This window comes from Esox lucius, chromosome 12 (genome assembly GCF_011004845.1).
Source record: "Esox lucius isolate fEsoLuc1 chromosome 12, fEsoLuc1.pri, whole genome shotgun sequence".
NCBI classification, from domain to species: Eukaryota; Metazoa; Chordata; class Actinopteri; order Esociformes; family Esocidae; genus Esox; species Esox lucius.
The window spans coordinates 5448095-5473962 of NC_047580.1; the positions used below are offsets into that span (position 1 = coordinate 5448095).

Genomic DNA, 25868 nt, shown 5'->3' on the forward strand with positions numbered 1-25868 from the left:
TTTCAGTCTTAGAAAATGAGATTATTTTATTCACAAAACCAAGAAGAATATAATACTGAAATTTCCAGACATCTCAGAAGAAAACATGGTTGGACCACTACTAAATACAAGCTGTGCCAAGGCAATAAAAACTCTTCACTGCCTAACCCAGTTGAATACAATACCAACAAAAACAGTCCCCATATACATTCAAATCCTGTACTGCACCTTTAAAATACATTCTTGGGGTATTGTATTTATATAAGTACACTTACAACTGATGTTGACCCATTTGATACCAATAAATTAACATTTATTCAACATAAAAAGCAGTTTATCAAAGTCCTAATCCAACATGACTTGAGATTTGTCCCCAAGTAAGAGTTCACCATGAAAAGCAACTGCAACCTGTTGAAGTTGAACTAAGACACAGGGGGACAGAGAGCTTGACAGCCTACCAAATCTGAAGCCTCAGGTTGTTATTTCCACAGCCCACAGGGAAAAGATAACCAGAGCCAGGGCAGTCAAATTGTTGGATGGAAACAGGCCAAATACACTGACAATTGTCTCATTAATTAAACATCTCAGCTCAGTCTATTTTTTGTTCCCAAAAGAAGAATGTTATCACAGTAAAATTTATTTTTACTTGCTGCTGAAGTTTAGAAAGATGCATTTGGAAGTGCATAGTGAATTGATTTGTTGCAAACATGCACTTCAGAGCAAAAGTTTCCCAACAAATGGCTGGAATGCGCTAATACGATCTCGCTAACTGGTGCCTGCTTTGCCCAACTCCTCCTAGGTTCTACCCTTTCTGGTATAGCTTCTCAATGAAAATAACAGCTTGAGCACAGTCTTGGTTAAGTCATAAAAATCTTTGACAAAGTTATGAAGAGGTAGAGAAAAGCACATCTTTCTATTGGTGAAATTATGTTCACCATCATGCAATGAGACAAGTTTACAGTAGTATGCAAACAATGTCCATTGATTAAAATTTGTTTGAAGAAAAAATAAACCAGAAAATCCACTCCCCTTTCAATATGAACTCAAATGACACTTGATAACACAGATTTCCTATATGCTACTTGATCCTTAGAGAAGATGGTAAGCAGTAACTTCTGTAAGTAATGAAAAATTAATAGAAAATTTAATTTCTAAATCTGTTTGCAGTTTGAAAACCCAGACAAACAAGTGAAGAATGTTTTCAGGACACACTCAAAGAAGTTTCCCCATCTCCCTCTAATGTCCATTACATAATGTACCAAAACCAAACATTTACATCCCAGAAATGTCCAACATTACCATCATAATTTGAAAAAATAGCATTATTAAAGAGGTATATTTACTTTGCGTCACATTTCTTGACATGACATTTAGCCATCAAGGCTCAACCCTTGTTGAGCAGGTTTTTGTCCAATTCTGTCAACTTGATGAAAATCGTAAGAGATTACGGTAAGAAACCCTGCACACACAGGACTGACATTAAAACAGCAGTAAGAGGCACTGGATTCAGCATTTCTTTCACTGTTTAGAGGAGACATTGGAATTGGACCTCCACCCGTCTTTCCCCCTCAGGGACTCCCTGTAGAGCAGCAGCCTTTCGGTGGTGTGAGGGGGTAGTCTGCTCCTCTTCGCCCTGACGATGCAAGATGCCATGGGGAAGAGTCGGTCAAAGCCCCCTGATGTGGCTGGTACAGCCAGAAGCTGCCTGGCGGCCCTCTGGAGCTGGGGAAACCGTGACGCGTCTCTCCAGAAAATAAGGGTTGACCCATCCCCATCCAACACAGGCTCTGACAAGTACTGGTCAAGCTCAGAAAGTTTGGACGTCTTCGCTGGAGGCTGGAGGAAACTGAAGATAGACTTGCGCTTGAGGTTGCCACTGCCACTATTAGAGCTGGAGGCCTCAGAGTCTTCCTGGCTCTCCTCACTCTCTTCCTGTTTCACATGCGCTGGGCTCCAGGAATCGCTGAGCGATGTCTCCATTAGTGCTCTGACCTGAAATTTGGAGAGGGCGGCCAGGTAGGTGTTGTCCGTCTCGTTCTTGGCGTCATCAAAGGGTTGGAGCTTAATGCGGGGGTCCAGCACTGTAGCCAGGATCAAGTCCCTCTGCAGGATGAGGGGCTGGAAGTGTGTGTGCAGGCCAGACCGCAGACCCTTGGAGAAGTGGCTGTAGTTAGTGGAACGGGTCTCCAGAGTCTTGTCCAGGCCAATGAGAGAGGGGATGATCAGGGAGAAGGTGACTGCGTCACTCTGCAGTACCTGAATGGCCTCCTCAAAAGGCTCCAGCAGACCGATGATATCCTCCACCTGCTCCCGCTTGGCCCTTACCATGGGCGGGGAGCTAGATGAGTCTTTAGCCTCAATGCGGGCCTGGGCAAGCAGGGTGATGACTGAGCCCCACACCACCTCCTGCACCATCCGCCGCATCGACTCGAAAGTGGAATTCCAGCGGCAGCTCCCAGCTGAGGGGGCCAGGGACAGGCCACACTCCTTCTGCAGAACCTCGTTCCAGTAGGCACTGCGGCGGAAGAAAGCAACCACATTGTGCACTTGTGACAGCAGGTTCTCCACCACACGAGAGTTCTTCAGAGCCTCCTTGATCACCAATTGCAAAGTTTTGGCCACACAGCTCGCTCGTGTGCCAAACTGGATCTCCGCAAAGTCCTCCTTAGGCACCTGGTCGCCTAGAAAGGCTAGCATCTCCTCCTCATCCGGGTCGCCCCGTTGGGATGAGCACATGATCCTGTAATCGCAGAAGAGGTCGCATGCAGCTATGGTGTGCTTGGCCTCGTTGGTGATGAGGTAACCTAGGTTGCTGGGGAACATGCCGTAGCTTAGCAGAATTGCCTCCAGCTCCCGGGCCACAGCAATGTTCATGTTTTTAAGGCCGATATGGCGGAAGGCCACGGTGGGCCGTTGGATGTGCCAGTCTTCGTCCAGGAAGTGCAGCTGCACTGCAACAATTGGGTCGGAGTAGGTGCTGGCCCAGAGGTCCAGGGTGGCATGGACCACGGCGTCACTGGCCGCTAAGCAGGACTTGAGGTCGCGAATCAGGTGGGGCTTGATGGCCTTCTCCACATCATCGTACAGCCGTAGGCCCACGGTGCGCTGGGACAGCCTCGGGTACTGGGGGCCGATCACAGACATGAAGCTCCTGAAACCCGAGCCCTCCACGAAGCTGAGGGGAAGCATGTCCTCTGCTATCATTCGCAGCACAGCCTCTGTTAAGTTCTTCTGGCGGGACTGGTGGGGCGAAGTTACGGTGGTGCCTGAACAGGGGCTGTTGGAGTCTCTCTTGGATGAAACAGGTGGGGACACCACTGTTTTTGACTTGGCTGGTCTCATTTTTGATGAGGGAGCCATAGCTTCACTGTATTGCCTCATCTACGGGGAGCAAAACAAAACAAGTTGACAGTTTTACTATTTTAAGGTAAAAGGTTTAACAGTCTCCATTAATTTAGTAATAGTAATGCATAATGCTTCATAAGAGCATAACAAAAGACATGATAACACTGGTAGGGAGTATGTACAAATAGACAGAGTTAAGGACTGGGTTCTTACCACCTCTGGGGGTTCAGGCTCAGAGTCTAAAACAACATCAAAACGGAAATCTACCTGTAAGCAAAGAACCTAAGTTAGCAACCACTGAATTCATCCATAATACACCTTTACTTATACTAATCATATGGGCCTCTTTTTGTTTGTACAAGTACATGTTGAGTTAATTGTTAAAAGTGACAAGGTGCCTGTTCATAGGTGAGGAATACAAATGGCTAACCTTGCCCTGTTTTTGAGCAGTGGACAGTGAAGTTGGGTTAATATGTGAGGAATAAGTGCTGACCTCGCCCTGCTCCAGAGCAGTGGGTAGTATTGGGCTCCCATCTTCGTCCATAGTATATGCTCCTAGCTCTGCTTTACGTTTGATGGTTGAGTTCCAGTGGTTTTTGACAGCATTGTCTGTCCTGTCAGAAAAGAAGAGCCATATGTCATTCACCAGCAAATTGTCGATGGTGTCTTTTCAAAACATTACACAAACCCTGTCATATCAACATAGATTAGATTTTCAATGACGGTCCCCTGGGCCAGTAGAAATGAGTTGAATGCAAGTTGAGTGTATTTTATCATTTATTCAGGACCACACTGATGAAAAACATGTAGACATCAGTTTAAGTGAACACCCCGCTGTTCAGCTCTCTGAAGAGAGGACGTTTTTCTCTATGACATCGTACTGCTTTTAAATAAAAAGGAAAAAAGGAAAACATTTCACCAGTTGAAATCTTTGTAATAATTGAATTGTTAGCAAGAATGATTTGAACAGACAATAAAGGAGTATCTGTTCTGGGGGGATAAATACAAGAAACAACTTGCAGATTAATTTAATGTCTAGAGTAGTGAGTTCATAGAGAAACAAATCAGGTCTTAAAGTGGAAACATCAAAACAAAATATTAAGGAAACTAAATAAGATAATATTACAAATAACAACACACACCTTAATAGAAAATTACATTATACAATGCTAAATAATTCTGTTTGTGACAGATTTTGGGTTAACTGGTCCGACAGCCCAGTTTACCACAGAGACCTAGGGTGGTGCAGAAAAGTGCAGTGCAGTCTAAGCCACTGCACTAACACTCCTGCAGAGTGGGTTCAAATCCACACTACTTCAGTAGCACTCTCCTGTCTAATAAAGCATAAACCTGCCTGAAGAAAAAGGTTAACAGTGAATCATGCATTGATGAATTACCTTCCAGGTAGAAGCTTGGCAATCTCTGCCCAACGATTCCCGAGGACACAGTGGGCTTTGTAGATGATCAGGTCCTCCTCTGGGGTCCACGAAGACTTCTTAACATCTGGGTTGAGGTGATTGTGCCAACGCTCCCTGCACTGCTTCCCCAGGCGACCCTTCAGGTGCCTGGCCACCATTGCCCACTGCTTGGTCCCGTACTTACCCACCAGCTCAATAACCTACAGAACAAGGATGACAGATGGGGAAGGATGACTAGTAGTTGTGAAAGCAATGTTCCTCTCTAAGGACCTTCTGTATAATTAAAAATACATTCTCATCGCTTACCTTATCATCCTCCTCCTTGGTCCAAGTCCCCTTGATTAAATCAGGATCTAGTGCCTTCATATAGCGGTGCATACACTGATACTCTGTGCGTCCCTGTAAGAAATAAACGTGTATGTCTTTTGCACAGATATGCAGGCCTTTAATATCAATGCTGATAGAGGAAAACCATACCAGAACAAAAAAATACATCTACAGAAGTAAATGTGGTGTATAGATAGAGGTGTAAGTAATGTTAATTCTGCAAATAAGATTATTACAGTTGTGCTGAAAAGTCTGCATTCCCTTGGAGAATTGGTAATATATGTACCATTTTCAAAGAAAACAGGAGTGAGCAGGCAAAACATGTCTTATTTCTTAGGGGATTCACATTCAACTGTAGGACATAATAGAATGGCACAATCATAAAACAAAACATGGCAACAAAGAAATAAATGTACAGAACCCTGCATACCCTTAGCTCTTAATACTGTGTATCACCCCATTTAGCATCAATGACAGTGTGCAGTTTTTGTAATAGTAGTCCATGAGGCCCTGAATTCTTGCAGGTTGGTATAGCTGACCATTCGTCTTGGCAAAATGCCACCAGGTCATTATGGTCAAGTCTTTGGTCGTCTTACATGAACCGCACGTTTGAGATCTCCCTAGAGTGGCTCGATGATATTAAGTTCAGGAGACTGTGATGGCCACTCCAGACATGCTGGAAAGTCCAAGAGTGTCCCATGAGCAGCATTCGTGCAGAAGAATGCAAATTGTCTGCCTGTATTTTCTGATAACATGCTGCATTCATCTTGCCATGAGTTTTCACAAGGTTCCCCGTGGCTTTAGAGGTCACACCCCCCCCAAAACATCTGTGGGCCACTATCATGCTTCACAGGGGGGGGATGTTATTCTGTTCACTATAGGCCTTGTTGACCCCTCTCCAAACATAGCGCTTATGGTTGTGAACATAAAGCTCTATTTTGGTCTTGTCACTCCAAATAGTAGTGTGCCAGAAGCTGTGAAGCGGGTCTAGGTGTTGTCAGGCATATTGTAACTGGGCTTTTTTGTGGCATTGGTGCAGTAAAGGCTTCTTTCTGGCAACTTGACCATGCAGCTCATTTTTGTTCAGGTATCATCGTATTGTGCTCCTTGAAACAACCACACCGTCTTTTTCCAAAGGAGCCTGTATTTCTCCTGAGGTTACCTGTGGGTTTTTCTTTGTATCCAGAACAATTCTTCTGGCAGTTTTGGCTGAAATATTTCTTGGTCTACCTAACCTTGGCTTGGTATCAAGAGATCCCTGAATTTTCCACTTCTTAATAAGTGATTGAACAGTATTGACTGGTATTTGCAAGGCTTTGGATTTCTTATTATATCCTTTTCCATCTTTATAAAGTTCCATTACCTTTACACAGGTTTTTGGACAGTTCTTTTCTGCTCCACATGGGTCAGTATCTAGCCTGCTCAGTGCAGCCACGTGATAGCAAACAAACTAATTGACTATTTATACACAGACACTGCAATTTAAAAAGCCACAGGTGTGGGAAATTCATCTTTAAATGCCATTTTAACCTGTGTGTCACTTTGTGTATCTGTAACAAGGCCAAATATTTAAGGGTATGTCAACTTTTGATCAGGACCATTTGGGTGATTTCTGTTATCATTATGATTTCAAAAAAGCCAAACAACTATGTGATAATAAATGGCTTCATATGATCACTATCCTTAAATAGACTGTTTTTTTATGCATGATCAGTCATATTTTCAAAATTTCACAATTTCTGCTAGGGTATGCAAACTTATGAGCACACCTGTAAAACGAACAACTGAAACACATTAGAAACTGAAGTTCAGGTAGAGTAAACATTGATCTCTCTAGCTTGAATGGTTCAAGAAATACTATTTTGCAGGGATGTTAATTACAGTTTTTTACAGTACAATTACACTAAACAAGAAAATATTTTGCCCCAAACATTGAACACTATAATAAAAACAATTCAATAATTAGCTCAAAAAACATTTTCCACATTTTATTAATGGAATCTTTTAGAATGTTAGACCTAATTTTCCACTGACTTTAACATTTTGGTCAAAGTTAATATTTTTTTATGTATTTGGCTTTATACTTGCATGCGCAAGCCATATAGTGAAAACATGGTACCCCTTATCACCTGGCTTAAACAATCCCTACGGTGAAGCATTGTGGTGGGAGCAACATGCTATGGGGATGCTACTCAGCAGTAGGGACTGGGACACTGGTCAGTATGAGGGAAGTATTAATAGAGGAAAATACAGAGTGGTCCTCAAATAAAACTTGATCCAGAGCACAGGATCTCAGCCTGGGGCAAAGATTAATCTTTCAGCAAGAAAACGACCTGAAGCCCACAGCCAAGGTAACGCTCAAGCTTTGGGAAAGGTCTGCACTGACTTAAACCTCAATGAACATCAATGGGGAGAAACCGCCTAGATCTACCTATGCAATGTTGGTAGACTCATACCCAAGAAGACTCAAAGTTGTGATTGCAGCCTGAGTACAGAATACTAAATAAAGGGTCAGAATAAGAGCTGCAACAACAAAGTAAAATATTGCTGTCAATGATAAAAATAGTTGGCAAAAAATTTCTTTATCAATTGAATTGGGTCTGCGTGAGATGCTGCCCAAAAAATAAATTCAAAGATGGAGGAAACTACCACCAATAAACCGGAGGGCTACTTGTGCACATGGAGTTTGTTTTCAGTCGAGCAGTGCAAAGTATCCAAGAGTTTAAGTAAAACATCTCCAATGTGTTGATCCATCCATCCATCATCTTCTGTTTATCCGGGGCCGGGTCGCGGGGGCAGCAGTCTAAGCAGGGATGCCCAGACTTCCCTCTCCCCAGACACTTCCTCCAGCTCTTCCGGGGGGACACCGAGGCGTTCCCAGGCCAGCCGGGAGACATAGTCCCTCCAGCGTGTCCTAGGTCTTCCCCGGGGTCTCCTCCTGGTGGGAAGGCGTTCCGGAGGCATCAGAAACAGATGCCCAAGCCACCTCAGCTGACCCCTCTCGATGTGGAAGAGCAGCGGCTCTACTCTGAGCTCCTCCCGGGTGACCGAGCTTCTCACCCTATCTCTAAGGGATCGCCCGGCCACCCTGCGGAGAAAGCTCATTTTGGCCGCCTGTATCCGGGATCTTGTCCTTTCGGTCATGACCCAAAGCTCATGACCATAGGTGAGAGAAGGAACGTAGATTGACCGGTAAATCGAGAGCTTCGCCTTACGGCTCAGCTCTTTCTTCACCACGACAGACCGATACATCGACCGCATTTCTGCAGAAGCTGCACCGATCCGTCTGTCAATCTCCCGTTCCATCCTTCCCTCACTCGTGAACAGGACCCCTAGATACTTAAACTCCTCCACTTGAGGCAGGCACTCTCCACCAACCTGAAGTGGGCAAGCCACCCTTTTCCGACTGAGGACCATGGCCTCGGATTTGGAGGTACTGATTTTCATGTGTTGATGAGTAGTGAATTAACGTAACATTGGCAGTAGCACCACTAAAGCTGTGGGCTTGGTTATCAGTCAAGTATGCTAAGAATTCCAAACAATACAGCTGTGAGGGATCATGCTATGAAGGTCACAGAAACTGAGCTAAATGCATATCCAATTAATTGAATTATATGAATGTTGTCTTTGTACTTCAGGCTGTGAGCTATTTTTAAAGCTGCTAGTTCTGTTCTCAGCAATGTCTTACCTTTCCTTATTCCTCCTTACAACAGTTGTGGGTGAATTCCAACAGTTAAAGCATTCAATTAGGAGGGTATTTTAGCATAATATTTTGCAATGTTTTCTTTATTATTCATTACGTATCAAAACAATTAAGAATAGTTCCTTATTTGAAAGCAGTAATAAAACAAATTTCAAAAGTTATCTCAAGTTTTTTCAAAGAGAGCATTGTGCAAGATGAGGAAAAACTCTAATATAATAAATAAAACACTTGCTTCCTACATTTTCCCGGATTAATTGCAGTAACAATGAATTTGAAAAGATTAATTGATTATAAAAAATAGTTATATACATGAGATTTTATTTTAAATAAATATGCAACTAATTTCTAAAAACCTAATTTTGCTTTGTCATTATAAGGGAATTGTGTGTAGACTGCTTACAAAAATGTATAATCAATTAAGTCTATATCAAAACAAACTGTGGAGAAAATAAAAGGGGTCTGAATACTTTCCAAAGGCACTGAATATCCCCAATACTCACTGGTAGGAAGCTGGCAATTGTTTTCCAGTTAGTATTTCCAAAGTTGTGCACCAGGATCTTCAGATTCTCATCCTGCAAGAAAGAAAGAAAACAACTTAGAAAGAACATACAGTACCAGTCCTAAATTGACACAGCACCACTAATTCAAAGTGTTTAATAACACATGTATCAAACAGTCAGACTTTTAGGTCTGACCTGGGAGCCTCTGGTCAGTTAAAGTTGACAGATATAGTTGACAAGGAGGCCATTTTAGAGTTATGGGTCCACTACAACCCAGTTTAGTCCAGGGGACACAAATCCGTTCTCGACCAAATCTGTCCATAAACCAAGTATGCAATCATTTCTATGCAAAGTGTGGAATTTATCCATGCCAAGTACACAATCATTGCTATGCAAAGTGTGAAACGTATCCATATGCCTAGAATGTTCATACACTTGTACACAGCCATGACCATGTTTATGCACAGTGCTAATTCTTGGAATAAGGGGAAATGCTTCAGATATGTATACTAGTTATATGTCAAATATATTTTTGAAATGTGATTTTTCATAAGAAACAATTAATGCGTTGATTTAATTGTTTTTCCAATGTTTCTTAACAGGCAAGGATATTTCATGTAATTTGAACAACATCCGTTAATTGGTAATCATAAGAATCCATACAGCATAGTCCTTTGTTAAATTTTAAACTAGTGTTAAACCATTATCGAATAGTATAACAGACTGAGAAAATACAAAGTAGATTGGGAAACTTTCCCGAATGGGAAGCTCATTTGTTTTATTTCATGCTTCGGCAATGTAATGGATGATTTTAACCATATATGGATAATTAGGGAAATGCACAATTTCATGTAGGAGCACAGAGGCTAAGAACAATTGGTATTTATCAATGGGGATCTCCTACAGGTTTGCATACAATTGTTAGAAGAATTACACTTTTTCTAAACATGCAACCTTTCTATATTGTATTTGTTATATTTTAAAAATACACAATTGCTTCTACTGCCCCAGATCAAGCACTCACCTCCTCATTTGTCCACTTCACCTTCACTTTACAACTCTCTCGCTGTTCTGCCAAATCAGAGTCTGTGTCAACACACAGCATCTCCTCGCCATCTTCACTCTGCATGCTTTAGTAAAGGGTAGAAAAGATTATGGGCTGTTCCTCTGCTCAGGTGTCCAGGACACATACAGGGTAATGGCAAGATTTTTTTTTTTGTTACTGTCTACATAATATCTAAAAACTTACATGCTCATACTTTTCATGTTCGTTGTTTTCAGTTGGCCAACATTTCTAAAAATCTTTTTTTTGTATTGGTCTTAAGTAATATTCTAATTTTCTGAGATACTGAATTCGGGATTTTCATTAGTTGTCGGTTATAATCATCACAATTAAAATAAATAAAAAATTTAAATATATCAGTCTGTATGACTGTAAGGTGCCAGGCAAGAAAATATTTTTGTTACTGTCTATATAATATCTAAAAACTTAAAGCAACTTTTGCACTTACGCACCTGCGCCATTGAGTTGAATTTAATGAACACGGCCCACTTGAGCTGTTAAATAAGTCCAGTTTTATAGACAGAATCGATTACAGTTTACAGTGATCCCCGACTACATGTTACAAGTTTTTTTGGTATGTGCAGGCTAATTCTGACATAGTGGTCCCAGTTCTTAACAAAGCTCTAAGTCCTGCTTTGGCCACAATTATAATGTAACCTGGTCCATATACTTTACATGAAATACAAAATTCCAAAGGACTTTCCAACTGTGCAACATGGTAGAAACGTGTTCACAGTTCATGTAACAGTTCCTAAGGCCCATCCCACCCATATTGAAAACAATATAGCTAACTAGCTAAGGTTAGCTAACTAAGTACTACTAGGCTACGGTACTGTATTGCTGCGAGATAACGCGAACCTTTCATTTAGGCTAATCAATTGAGTATTCCAGTACCTTGAAGCCATATGCAACATACACGATAAATGTTGAAGTGAATATCTATAACTTTGATAAATAGTTCCATTCTTACATGGAAAACGTCTGATTGGCTGCAACTGGTGGGTGGTGAAACAGCCGGTAACGTTAGCATACTAGCGAACAACTAGTCCTCGCCAAGGTATTAACGGCTTGTAAACGGGCAATGTGCCGTTACAGCGTGCTTTTCAACTCACAACTACTGTAACATACAAATTCCCGATAAAGTAAACTCGACAGCTACAATGCCCCTTTCTCCTTAATGAGATTGACAAATTTTACTGCTGAATACGATGTACGTTACTTAATGGTCGCTTATTGCATTGGCTTACCCGCTCGGCCAACAGGACATTTCCATCATCACATCAGCTTCAGAGGGTCCAGTAACCTCCCAAACCCAACTGCCACGGTCTTGTGTCACATGCAGTCCATTTCTTTGATCAAAACTAAATGTTCACTGTAACAAATCACTTTAAATTAACGTTACAATAGTTTGCAAACAAAGCAGAAAACGAAACCACAAAAGTCATATAGCCTAACCTTCACTTTGTATAATCTCGCGCCTAGCGCATTTTAGTTGCAGATTTTCCCGGGAACTGGGGTAGGAAGTGTACATTCAAGACCATCAATACTGCGCATCACCTCCGGAAACAACGCATTTGTTTGGCTCAAGAGTTATTGCGATATTGATGGCTACATAATACGTAAAAAGTATATGAGAATGCCAATCTCCTGTGTTTTTTATAACTTTAAAGAAAGTATAAACATACATTCTCTCTTACGAACTCACGTTGACCGTAGGCTGCATTAATTTAGACAAAACGTCACCCATTACATCTCCCTCAACTCCGGGTCAAAATGAGGAAAGGTTCAAAGAGTTGGCAGTTTGAACTATAAACTGACAGTCACATGACACATAGTTTGAAACCATAAGACAGTAAACATTTTATTTTAACAATTTAGTTATATGGTGTTGTTATATGGGGTTTGAGGACTCGATTAAGACCTGCTTGGAAAGAACGTCTGCTGACAGAACACAGATTGGCCACCATGGAGTCCCCACTTCAACATAATGGAAGAAGTGTGTGATCACTTGGACAAGGAAAATGACAGAAAGTAGCCAACATCAAAAGATATGGCAACAATTTACTACAGTATAACTGCTGTCAAACTGGTCTAACAATAGCATGTGCATGATAACTTTTAAAAGGTTAGGCAGGCAGACTGAGATAATATAATACATTTCCATAAGTAATTATCTGTACCCATACAGCTAAGTTGTATACATAGTGTGTTTAGGTTGTTAATATTCTAGTTTAAAAAGGACAGGGTTGTCTCATTACTCAAATTCTTTGTATTGACATAAGCTATGAGTACACTACTCAGAGGTAATTGGCTAAGACATAACATTATTGATATTCAGCATTGAATTATGTTTCCATGTGCAAATGTAACTACTATAGCTAAGTAGCTAACTACTGCTGATTATCTTTAAAACTACTAGAGAGGAAGCCTTATGTGTAATTTCCGACTTAATTGTTTATTCGTGTAAACGGAGACAAGCTGAGTGGATAAGCCTGCATGAGGGCCTGTTTGCACATGTCGAAGGAACAATTTAGAAGCCTCATTGTTTATGAGGTAAAATGTGAATGTTCTCATGTTTTGCAACCAGTTTCAATGCAGATGACTGGTTCTAAAATACTAGCCACGACTCACCTGTTGCTAGTTGTATTTATATGACAATTTATACAGTTCACCTGCTGTTAGTTGTATTTCCTTTTGCTGGGTATTTTTACAAGCACTTTGTGACAGCTGTTAATTTAAAAAGAGAATTGTAAAATAAATGATGGATTTAGTATTACTGACTTTGATGTTACTGTACATAGTTTATGTTGGAAAGGTACAATTTTGTAACCAAAGCTTTCAGACCATAATGGGTTGGGAGGGTTAGGACTAGGCCTAAACTGTTCGGTTATGCTAGCTTTGTTTTTAGTTATGTTGCACAATATATACTACATACAGACAAAATGTCACACTGTCATCAATCTTTTTAATGATATCTCTAATAGTACATACATGCTTCTTGGTCTCAGTTTATATTGCACTTTGGTATTCTGATCCTGCTGTCCTCATTCACAGCTGAAGAGGCAGAACAATGAGGCAGACTGAATATTCTTTCATCTGAATACGCATCCAAAATGCTCCTGTAATATTTTGTGTGCTATTATTCAGTCAAATACCTTCTTTACAATACACTACTGGTCAAAAAGAGAAAACCTCACTTTCTCCAGTTTTTATTGAAATACACAAAGTTTAATGTGTTAATGTACTCTGAAATTAAAGCACAGAAAAAATAAATGATTTGGAGACAAAAGTGAAATCACGGAATCTCTTTATTTAACAGAATTGAATCAACATTTTTGCCTCATCAAACTACCCACCTTTTGCAGACAAAACAGTCAAACACACTCGTGGCATTTCTTCTACAATGGAAATCAAATGTTTTTCTGAATGTTCTTCCAAACACTGTTGCAGAGGTTCCCACACATGTTGCACTTGTATCAGTGTCCGAAATTAACTTTTTTCTCAACTGCCAAGGGGACTGGTAAATAAAAAGATCCACCAGCCAAGCATATTTTGTATTGGCCAGAAAAATACATATACATTCCTTTCAGATAGATAATGTTACATGGGGTGGCAGAAGGGTGGCAAGTTGAAATTCAAGGGAGGCATATTATTATATCGTTGGTTATGTCTACTTTATTTATACAAATTCAGCTACTAAATATGGACAGTGTAATGTCTTGCTAATAAATATAATACATGTTCTACACCAGGGGTATTCAAATCTTACCCTACAAGGGTCAGATTTTCTGTTCTACCTCATCATTAATTGGACCCACCTTGTGTTTTAAGTCTGAATAAGTCTCTGACTGGAGGGTTGCAATGAACAAATGGAGTGGAACTGGCTTCGAGTATCTGATTTGAATACTCCTGTTCGACACTTTGATGTTTATGTGTTTATGAGTCTTTCGAGTGTGCAAAATCTCTATGAGTGGTGGCAAGTATTATATATGCAACTTACAAATTGAGGGAAAAGATGCAGTATTTTACTTGGACACATTATTTATATTATTCTGCCAAGTGCAGAAGCATAAATCAATTAATCCTGAAAATGAATGCCTTATATTGCTTGAAATAATACACAAACACTAAATATAGGCTACTGAGGTTATACAGTAGCAATTTAATATACTAACTAATTTAAATTACAACTGTTATTCACATGACCACACATAAAAAAATGTTGAGGTTATATAGATGTCCAGAGTAGACTAATTTAGAATTATTATAGATAAACCATTACTTTCTTCACAGATGAAATGAACCTTTAATTATCCAAAATTTGATTTAGTATTACTGAAATTAGCCCCTTTGCTAGCTATCAGGACAAGCATTACATGGCAATAATGGCAAGCTACTTCATCTGCAAATTTACTACTTAATCTGCGAACTTCACCAATAATATTGAAAATTGCATTACATTACCTAGTAGACGACATCAGACATATCTAAACTATAATAAATAGCTGCTGCTAATGCAAGATTATAAGAGTACATTTTGTATCGTATATATAGAGTAAACATGTGCAGCAGTACCTTCTTTCTATTACTGCTAGGCTAGTCTAATGCCATCCTAACTGCTCAGTTGCGTAGAGCAGTGGTTCCCAACCAGGGGTACTAGGACCCCTGGGGGTACTTGGCCTCTCCACAGGGGATACTTGAAAACACTCATGACACCATAGACTTACTAGTGAAATTAACATGAGGGGGTACTTCAGGGGTACTGAAAGCAGTGCAAAAACATTTTGGGGGTACAGTAACTGAAAAAGGTTGGGAGACACTGGGGGTAGAGTACCATGGACCGATGCCTGGTGTTTTCACACGAAGGGAGGGGAGCAGCACCGGGACAGAAGCAGGCAGGCTTCGGGACTCAACCATTTTACGGGGAAGGGGGGACTCAAAGATATTAGAACAGGTTACAATAGAGATTAACAACGAATGTAGAAACAATATAATACTATTCAATAAAATTAAATATGAATATTTTACCACAGACAATCCTGACAACTGGGATTGCAAGAAACATTTTAAGCTGCCACCCCTTGACACCCCAGTGGTTTCGCCAGTGCCACCTTAGACTCAAACTCGCGGTCCACTGCTTTGTAACATAAGTGATCGCCTTTATGACAACCTTCCAATTGTTTTGGCTAATACAAAATGGAACCTTAGATGGTGCAATTGTCATCTAAGGGTACCTTTTGTATAGCTTGTCGACAACGTGGTGTTACTTAACAGTTATGCTTCCTCCGCTGTCGGTCCGCTTCCATGGTGGGACGTACACCCGGCGCGAACCCGCGGCCTTCTGCTCTATACAAAAGGTACAATTGTTCGACAAATCTGCAACATTTTAAACTAGCATTCTATTCATACAGTAGTCCATATAAGGTAAGGATTCCGAGTGACGTCACACATCGTTGTTGAGGCTAGGACTACTATGTCCATTGCTTAACACAGGCTGAAACCACATACATTTTAATGATAAATCTGTAAACATGTCAACATTCTTAGACAAGTAAAGCTATTGTTTTTACATTTTACAACTAGTTAGCGAACTTTGCCAATAACGATTGCATGATATTAGCTAGTTGACGATATCAGACATATTTCAACTATTATAAATGGCTGCTGCTAATGCAAGATTATTTTAAGGGGTACTCAAATATATTTTAGCATAGAGATTATAACGGTTTACCATAGAGATTATCAAGTAGAATAATATAATACAGTTCAATAAAATTAAGAATATATTATAGCAGCCACTCCTGACATCTGGGGTGGCAAATGGGGTGACAAGACATTTTTGTAGTGTGGCAGCTGCCACTCCTTACTACCCCGGTGATTTCGCCAGTGTTTGGCACAAACATTTAACCACGAGTGTGGCAGATAGCCTTCTGAGATTTACTAGACAAATGGAAAATCTAGCCTACCCATGTTTGGCAGGCTTGGCAGAAATACATTTTAGGACCCTGACTTGTAGGATGTTTTGCTTTCACCCTTCTGCACAGTTCATCCCAAACCAGCTCAATGGGGTTTAAGTCTAGAGACGGTGCTAGCTATTCCATGATTTGAAGCCTACCGTTCTTTTCTTCTAAGGTGATTGTGACATAGCCAGGGGATATGTTTTGGGTCATTATCTTGCTGTTGGATGAACTCCTGATCAACTAGGCATATACTAGAAGGTATTGCATGACACTGCCAAATGCTGTGGTAGCCATTTTGGTTCAGTGTGCCACTCACTCTGTGCAAGTTGACAAATCTGGATCCAGCAAGAGCCCCAGACCATCATGCTTTCTACTTTATGTTTTACAGTTCGTGTCACACACAGAAGAACCATACTTTTGCCTACTCAACGGCGTACAAACATCCTGCATGATGAACCAAAGATTTAATTTTGATTCTTTGTTCGATAAACCTTCCAGTCTTCAGTAGTCCACTGGTCTGTTCCAACACTGCTTTTATGAAAAAATGCATTTTTTTATAACTCTGTAATGTACTATTATTTTTCAGTTTTGGTAACCTAATCCTCTGGCAGTTAACAGCTTACTTTTGTAAAATGTTTTGGTACCAAGTTATTCACTGGACTTGATCTGCTTGTAGTGTATTTGTATCCAGGCATTTTATAAAGTACAGAAAGAGAATGTGTAATTATTATCAAATATTTAATACATTTACATTCATTTTCAGACTTTTCTTATTGATTATTTCGTTATTAGTATTGATCACCTTAGGATGGACCACCTTTTGGGTTGGTAGACAGCTGTGTAATATTTTTTAACTTGTCCTGTGGTAAATTCTTTAAAGCTTATTTGAGAATTTCCCATAACTCCTCTTTTGACTTTGGCTGCTGTTTGATCTTTTCCCTGTCCATGTAACCCCCCCACAGCACGTTTGTCAATTACTGAAAAATCAAGGTTTAGGCAATAAGTCAAATATGGCATATCTTGAATTCTTGTCATGGTCAAAGTGTTTACTTTAGTGCCAGATGCTAAGTAATTACTTCAGTGGATTTTCTTCTGTCATTCAAAGAAGTGACCTTCAAGTACGGTTCTGTTCTGTGAGTTTATAGCTGGATGAGGCAAATTCATCAGATACATTTTTTTATACTGTCTGCTATGACACCAAAGAGAAATGATTCAAAAAAATCACAGATAATCAGAGAGAAAGCATAGGGGCTACTAAGACTTCAGCTTGAGGGTCAACATGCTGAAGTAAATATCAGTGAAGACACAGCACAATGTCTCTTTTACCTGAACTGCAAGAGTACAAGTGTGAAACCTTTTTTCTAGGTTATTGTGTTGTGTATTCATATATTTAGTGTTATTTATTTAGTGGAACTGTATCTACATGTTTTTGTGTTTGGAAGATCACCTGAACTTCAATATGTAGAGAAATGTACACATTCTACAATAAGTGTGTAGAAAGAACTTGGAGCCAAACGCAGGGAGGTCGATAACGAAACTGTATTCTAGTAAATGAAACACAAGGCACGCTATAACACGGCGAATCAAAAACGCTCAAACGAACGTGCCTCTCTCCACAATAGAAAGACATGGCTAGAAGACCGGCGACGACGTGCGCGAGGAGCTCCGGATCAAGAATGTCCACCGCCGGCACCCAGCAACGCTCCTCCGGGCCGTACCCCTCCCACTCCACCAGGTACTGCAGGCCCCTCCCCCGGCGCCTCGAGTCGAGGATGGAACGGACGGAGTACGCCGGGCCCCCCTCGATGTCCAGAGGGGGCGGAGGGACCTCCCGCACCTCAGACTGCTGGAGGGGACCAGCCACCACCGGCCTGAGGAGAGACACATGGAACGAGGCATTAATCCTGTAATCAGGTGGAAGTTGCAATTTATAGGTTACCTCGTTCACTCTCCCCAGGACTTTGAATGGCCCTACAAACCGCGGGCCCAGCTTCCGGCAGGGCAGGCGGAGAGGGAGGTTCCGGGTCGAGAGCCAGACCTGGTCGCCCACAGCGTAGACCGGGGTGTCGTTACGCCGGCGGTCAGCAGCGGACTTCTGGCGAACCAGTCGTCCACCGCCGGAACCCCAGTCTCGGGCTGGCTCTGCCAGGGCACCAAGACCGGCTGGTACCCCAGGACACACTGAAAAGGAGTCAGGGATGTGGAGGAGTGGCGGAGTGAATTCTGAGCATACTCTGCCCAGGGCAGGAACTCCGACCACTCCCCCGGCCGGTCCTGGCAATAGGACCGCAGGAACCTCCCCAAGTCCTGGTTCACACGCTCCACCTGCCCATTAGCTTCGGGGTGGAACCCGGAGGTGAGGCTGACCGAGACCCCCAATCGGCCCATGAAGGCCTTCCAGACCCGAGACGTGAACTGGGGGCCCCAGTCAGAAACAATGTCCTCCAGCACCCCGTAGTGCCGGAAGACATGGGTGAATAAAGCCTCTGCGGTCTGCAGAGCCGTCGGGAGACCAGGGAGAGGAAGGAACCGGCAGGCCTTTGAAAACCGATCCACAACAACCAGGACTGTGGTATTGCCTAGTGAGGGGGGGAGATCGGTCAGAAAATCAATGGACAAGTGAGACCATGGTCGTTGTGGAACGGGCAAAGGATGTAACTTACCCGCCGGAAGGTGTCTAGGTGCCTTACACTGAGCGCACACCGAACAGGAGGACAAGTACGCCCTCACATCCTTGGCCAGGCCAGTCCACCAGTACTTATCGGTAAGGCAGCGCACAGTACGGTCTATGTGACCAGTGGAAGGGGACGTGTGGGCCCAGTAGATGAGACGGTCACGAACATCCAGCGGAACGTACTGACGATCTGCAGGACACTGAGGTGGCCCAGGACCGCTGCGTAACGCTCGCTGAATGTCCGCGTCCATGTCCCACACAACCGGCGCCACAATGCACGAGGCGGGCAGAATCGGTGTATCATCTACCCGCCTTTCAACCGCGTCGCACAACCGAGACAGCGCGTCTGCCTTGGCGTTTTTCGTACCCGGAACGTATGAAAGAGTGATATCGAACCGGGCAAAAAACGCCCACCTGGCCTGGCGAGGGTTCAGTCTCCTCGCCGCCCGGATGTACTCCAGGTTACGGTGGTCGGTCCAGACTACAAACGGGTGTCTCGCTCCCTCGAGCCAATGTCTCCAAATAGTCAAGGCGTTAAACACAGCCAACAGCTCCCTGTCACCGACGCCATAGTTGCGCTCTGCCTCACTGAGCTTTCGCGAGTAAAAAGCGCAGGGGCGACGCTTAGGAGGGGTACCCGACAGTTGGGACAATACAGCACCTATCCCCACCTCCGAGGCATCCACCTCCACTATGAACGGCAGTGACGGATCGGGGTGAGCCAGAACCGGGGCATTCGGAGGTGAACATTCTCTTAAGGGTGCGAAATGCGACGTCTGCCACGGTCGTCCAGGTGATCCGACTCGGCCCACCCTTCAATAAGGAAGTAATAGGAGCTGCCACCTTGCCGAAGCCCCGTATAAACCTACGGTAGAAATTGGCAAACCCAATAAATCACTGCACCGCCTTAACCGTGGCCAATTACGCACGGCTGACACGCGATCAACCTCCATTTCCACCCCCCCGGCGGAAATCCGAAACCCGAGGAAAGAGACGGCTCGCTGGAAGAACGCGCACTTCTCTGCTTTAACGTACAGGCCATGCTCCAACAGCCGCTTCAGCACCCTGCGAACGAGAGACACATGCTCAGCACGCGTAGTGGAATACACGAGGATGTCGTCAATGTAAACCACAACTCCGCGCCCCAGCATGTCCCTAAACACATCGTTCACAAAGGACTGAAACACTGCCGGGGCATTCATCAACCCATGCGGCATCACCAGGTATTCTTAGTGACCCGTGGTGGTGCTGAAGGCCGTCAACCACTCGTCTCCCTCTCGGATTCTCACCAAATTGTACGCACTCCGGAGGTCCAGTTTCGTGAAGAAGCGCGCCCCATGCATTGACTCAATATATTGGGAAATCAGGGGGATAGGATATGAGTACCGGATCATCAGTTTGTTTAACGCCCTGTAGTCAATGCACGGACGCAAACCCCCATCCTCACAAAAAAGAAACTCGAGGAGGCGGGCGAGGTGGAACGGCGGATCTGCCCCTGCCTCAGTGATATGGCCACATAGGTCTCCATCGCTGCAGTTTCTGCCTGCGACAGGGGATACACATGACAATAAGGCGGCACAGCATCTCCCTTTAGGTTTATAGCACAATCCCCGGACCGATGTGGCGGCAAACGACTAGCCATGGCCTTAGAAAAGACCAGTGCTAAATCGGCATATTCCGGGGGAATGTGCACTGCAGAAACATTGTCTGGACTTTCCACCAAGGTCGCACCAACGGAAACACCTAGACACCTCTCCTGACACCCCTGAGACCACCCTGTCAACACTCTCTGCGACCAGGAAAACGTTGGGTTGTGTCCCGACAACCACGGAAGAACCAGCACCACAGGGAAAGCAGGAGAGTGAATAACATGAAACTCAATATGTTCGGTATGGGCGTGCTGTACGGTCATAGTGATGGGCACCGTGACGTGCTCAACGAGACCAGTGCCTAGTGGTTTGCTGTCTAAGCCCGTAATGGACCTAGGTTGAGACAATGGCACCAGCGGAATGCGCAGTTTCTGTGCGTAACCGCTGTCCATAAAATTCCCAGCTGCGCCTGAGCGCCTTACACTGAGAGTTAGCAGGAAAATCAGGGAAGGCCACCGAAAGTGTCATGTGCTTCACAGAGAGACCTGACAGTGTGTGTGGTCTACACACCTGACTCGGTGTAGGGGTGTCAGGCTTCCTCGCTCGACTCCTTTTTGCTGGAAACAGTAGGAGGCAGAGTGTCCCTTCCTCCCACAAAAGGAACACTCCCTAGGCCGCACCGTCTCCCTTCGTGCGGCGCCTCCCACTTCCATGGGTTCAGGTCAGGCGAGGGGGTGTACCGGAGTGGGCTGATCATTCCCGGTGCGTCCGCGGGTGGCTAGCAGATTGTCCAGCCGGATCGCCATGTCGACGAGCTGGTCGAATGTCAACATGGCGTCCCGGCATGCCAGCTCCCTACGGACGTCGGACCGTAAGTGGCACCGGAAATGCCTCAGGTGCACGAGACGCTCGCCGACCTCCCTGCCGTCGGGCGGGTGATCGAACACGGCCCGGAAGAGGCCGACGAACCCATCGTAATGGGCCAACTCCGGCCCGTTAGTGGACCAAACGGAGTTGGCCCAGTCCAACGCCTTGCCCCTCAGGCAGGAGACAAGGGCCGAGACCTTCTCCCTATCCCCCGGGTGAGGGCTGAGGGAGGCGAAATATAGCTCCAACTGGAGCAAAAACCCAGAGCACTGGGCTGCGTCTCCGCTGAATCCCTGAGGAAGGCTCAGTTGAATGGTCCTCCTCTGCGACGGTGGAGACGATGGCAGGGGCACCTCGGCCGTGTATGGGTTGTGGGGTTGCTGCTCAGGTGGCAGCCTCGCCTCCAACCGCCGCATAGCCTGGACCATCTCGGTCATGGCCTCCCCCAGGGACGCAATCATGCTGCCATGGTGGTGGAGCAGGTCACTACCCGCTGACTCCATGGTGGTGTGGTATTCTGTCACGGATGGGTGTAGTGGAGTGTGTAGAAAGAACTTGGAGCCAAACGCAGGGAGGTCGATAACAAAACTGTATTCTAGTAAATGAAACACAAGGCACGCTATAACACGGCGAATCAAAAACGCTCAAACGAACGTGCCTCTCTCCACAATAGAAAGACATAGAACAATACCACACAAAGACACCCAGAAACACAGGAACTAATATAGGCAACCTAATGAGGGAATGGATACCAGGTGTGTGCAATAACAAGACATGACAGTGCCGTGGGAGGAGGAGCGGCGTGGCTAGAAGACCGGCGACTACGCGCGCTGAATACCACGTCGGGGGGGATGGCGCGTGTCCTCCACGCGCCTCCTCGTTACAGTAAGTGTATTAAACTAAAATGTGCAACTTCTTAATCAGGATAGGTTTTCAAAATAGAATACCTAAAGCCAGAATTTACCATTAGTCAGAAATTATAAATGAAAATGTATGCATCTTATTAAACATGAAACAAATGTCTCAAGTGGGGAAATAACCGTTACAGTGATGGAATGAAGAAACCCTAGAAATTACAATAAGATTTCATGCAATATGTATTTATGACCTATACATTAAAACCTGAAAGCAGCAGCAAACATTTCAACTAGAAACAAAGAACTCTCCTCTGGCCTTAGGAGTTTGGAAAGTGACAAATAAAAAGACTGCCTGACAATTCCCTATCTAACATCTCCTTGGCCTATTTACCTACCTAGTGTACAATCTAATATTCTCATCTGATCCTGCAAATTGCTGCAGACCAAACCGACTTCTGACAGTCATCTCTTCAGGCTCTCTCCACAGCCTGGCTGCCCCAGTCTGCATTTCCTCCTTTTCAGACTATGTCAAGTCAGCAGCTAAGTCACTAGCTGCTGGCTCTGGTGATGCATAGTAGCCATGGTCCAGAGCACAGTCCATATAAACATCTCCCCCTCCGCCAATGAAACCATCATCTGCATGGTCGGTGATGGGTCACTCTCTCCTGTCCCAAACACTCAGCCTTTACGATTTTTTTAGAACATAACTGTTCCAACTGGAAAATAAGTTGCACGGCCTCCTTTCTCCGTTTTTTGTTCTTCAGAACTAGAGGCAGCTGTACATCATTGCTTCCAATTGGGGATCCTATTTAAGTTTGGATTTTGCCAAACCCGGTGTGGATGTTTGGGTGCTGTTTTGTTCCTTTTGAGCGGAAATAAAAGAATGGAGTTAAACCATCACTCCGCCCTTGTGTCATGCCTCCACAACCATGACAGAAATGTAATTGTGTCTTTCTTCATGGCACGTCTTGATCCTGTTCATGCCATGGTGATATTTGTCACTGAAACTATCGTTTTGTAAAGTTACTCAGCCAGAACTTAACAGCTAGCTAGTAACAGCTGTGCTAACGGCAGCAGACAGTTGAATTCGAAAATAATAAATTTGAACAAACTTTCAAACACAATATTTTTACAACCATTACAACCACCTGTGCTCAAAAGTTTGCATATCCTTGGAGAATTGGTAATGTATGTACCATTTGAGTAGGCAAAACACATCTTTTATTTCTTATGGGATTCATATTCAACTGTAGGACATAACAGAATGGCACAATCATAAAACAAAACATGGCAACAAAGAAAGAAATTAACTGACCCCTGAAATTAACTGACCCCTGTTAATTCTTAATACTGTGTATTTCCCCCTTTAGCATCAATAACAGCGGGCAGTCTTTTGTAATAGTAGTCTATGAGGCCCTGAATTCTTGCAGATGGTATAGCTGGCCATTCATCCAAGTGTCCCATGCGCAGCTTTCGTGCAGAAGAATGCAAATTGTCTGCCTGTATTTTCTGATAACATGCTGCATTCATCTTGCCATCAATTTTCACAAGATGCCGTGTGCCTTTAAAGCTCACACACCCCCAACAGATCAATGAGCCACCACCATGATTCACAGTGCGGATGGTATTCTGTTCACTATAGGCCTTGTTGACCATAAAGCTCTATTTTGATCTCGTCACTCCAAATTACAGTGTGCCAGAGGCTGTGAAGCGTGTCATGGTGTTGCCGGGGATATTGTAACTGGGCTTCTTTGTGGCCATTTCTGGGAACTGCAGCTAATTTTTGTTCAAGTATTGTTGTATTGTGCTCCTAGAAACAACCACACTGTCTTTTTGCAGAGCAGCCTGTATTTCGCTGGAGGTTACCTTTGGGTTTTTCTTTGTATCCCGAACAGTTTCTGGCAGTTTTGGCTGAAATCTTTCTTGGTCTACCTGACCCTTGGTTTGGCATCAAGAGATCCCCGAATTTTCCACTTCTTAATGAGTGATTGAACAGTACAGACTGGCAAGGCTTTGGAAGTCTACATGCACTCAATTAGTATTTGGTAGCATAAAGGCAATGTTACCAAATACTAATTGAGTGTATGTAGACTTCTGACCCACTGGGATGAAATAAAATATAAGCTGAAATAAGTAATTCTCTCTACTAATATTCTGACATTTCACATTCTTAAAATAAAGAGGTGATCTTAACTGACCTAAGACAGGGAATTTTTACTAGGATTAAATGCCAGGAACTGTGAACAATTGAGTTTAAATATATACAGCTCCGGAAAAAATTAAGACACCACTGCACCTTGAGTGAGGAACAGAAGAGTTCAATTTGCAGTGGTCTCTTAATTTTAACCTTTCTGTTCCTCACTCAAAACATTTTCAACTTTTTTGGAAAGGAAAGAAAAAGGTGCAGTGGTATCTGCTGTATAAATCTACAACATCAACTGTATATTGAGGAGCATAGTCGTTTAGAGAGACAGTCAGGGTGGTGGAATCAGAGTACATATAAGTTAAAGATATTACTACACTTTCTGCTTGATTTGAGTTGGATCAAGTCCACCAGTAAGCATAGAAATGCTTGCATATTGTAGAAATATGGTATACACCTTAAAAACCAAAACAAACCAGAAAAGTCTACACATGTTATTAATGCATTTTAAGTAAACTGCAATCTTTCTGTTAGTTTACATGTAACATATTGGTTTGTAACCAACTTCATACACTGTAGTGGGATGTGAAGGTTACAGCTCAGACTGCGCTAAACCCAATGAGACCTGAACATTCTAAAGATTGGATTAGATTCAACTTCATTGTCATTGAACAGCACAAGTACAGTACAACGAAATGCAGTTTAAGTACATGTATGTACAAGTGGAATGTATAGATGTGCAATTAATGCAAATGCATTACATATGGCAATTATTAATGTGCAGTGGAAATTCACAGGTTTACAGAAAATGTACAGGTATAATGTTTGTTCAAGTGGTTAAATAGTTGTGTGAGTAAAAATGGCAGTTTTGAATGGCCTCTGAATTTTCAATCAAGGCAGATTGAAAGTGTAGGGTAGCATGAGCAAAACTGAAATGCAGGGACAACAGCAATGAGGTTCCCAATGTAGACATGTGTATGTAACAATAGAAAATGCAAGTACAGTGGCAGTTCTAAATGTGCAATGAGGGCAAGATTAAGGTGCAAGTTGGCATGTGCAAATGTAATACAGGAATAGCAGCAATGACACGTACCTGTAGACATTACTACACAGATTGCTGCTAGTTTACAGTACTCTTTTTTAAACTGCTGCTAGTGTACAGTGTTATGTATATTGTTGCTTTATTTTATTATGATTTTCTGTGTAGCTATATTTTTGCTTATATACTCTTCTTCTTAACTCTAACTACGTAGTTTGTCAGGTGCCATGTCATAAGAATTTAATTGTACAGGATGACGCTTTGTTGTTCGGTGCATTTGACAATTAAACCTTGAAACTTGCATGCAGGAGCACATAGAGGCCAACACATTTTCTAGCATGTAAGGCAGCCTACATGGCACAACTTCACATTATCTCCACTGGAAGGGCATCCAGTAGGACACT

At 43.1% G+C, this 25868-nt stretch overlaps 1 protein-coding gene across 3 annotated transcripts; it reads right to left on the bottom strand.

The window, feature by feature from the left end:
* Nucleotides 1-275: 275 nt before the first annotated feature.
* On the bottom strand, nucleotides 276-12080 carry mybl2a (v-myb avian myeloblastosis viral oncogene homolog-like 2a). Of its 3 annotated transcripts, none has more exons than XM_034296145.1 (9): nucleotides 12021-12080; nucleotides 11583-11707; nucleotides 10297-10402; nucleotides 9273-9344; nucleotides 5049-5141; nucleotides 4722-4942; nucleotides 3818-3938; nucleotides 3538-3591; nucleotides 276-3360 (listed from the first exon to the last, which is right to left on the bottom strand). In XM_034296145.1, the coding sequence occupies exons 2-9, from the start codon at nucleotides 11609-11611 to the stop codon at nucleotides 1498-1500; spliced, it is 2559 nt and encodes an 852-aa protein (XP_034152036.1). In that variant the 5' UTR covers nucleotides 11612-11707; nucleotides 12021-12080; the 3' UTR covers nucleotides 276-1497. The 3 variants fall into 3 exon arrangements, with proteins under 3 accessions (XP_034152036.1, XP_034152035.1, XP_034152034.1); XM_034296144.1 differs by lacking the exon at nucleotides 12021-12080 and adding an exon at nucleotides 11791-11890; XM_034296143.1 differs by lacking the exon at nucleotides 12021-12080 and having other exon boundaries at nucleotides 11583-11886.
* Nucleotides 12081-25868: the final 13788 nt, after the last annotated feature.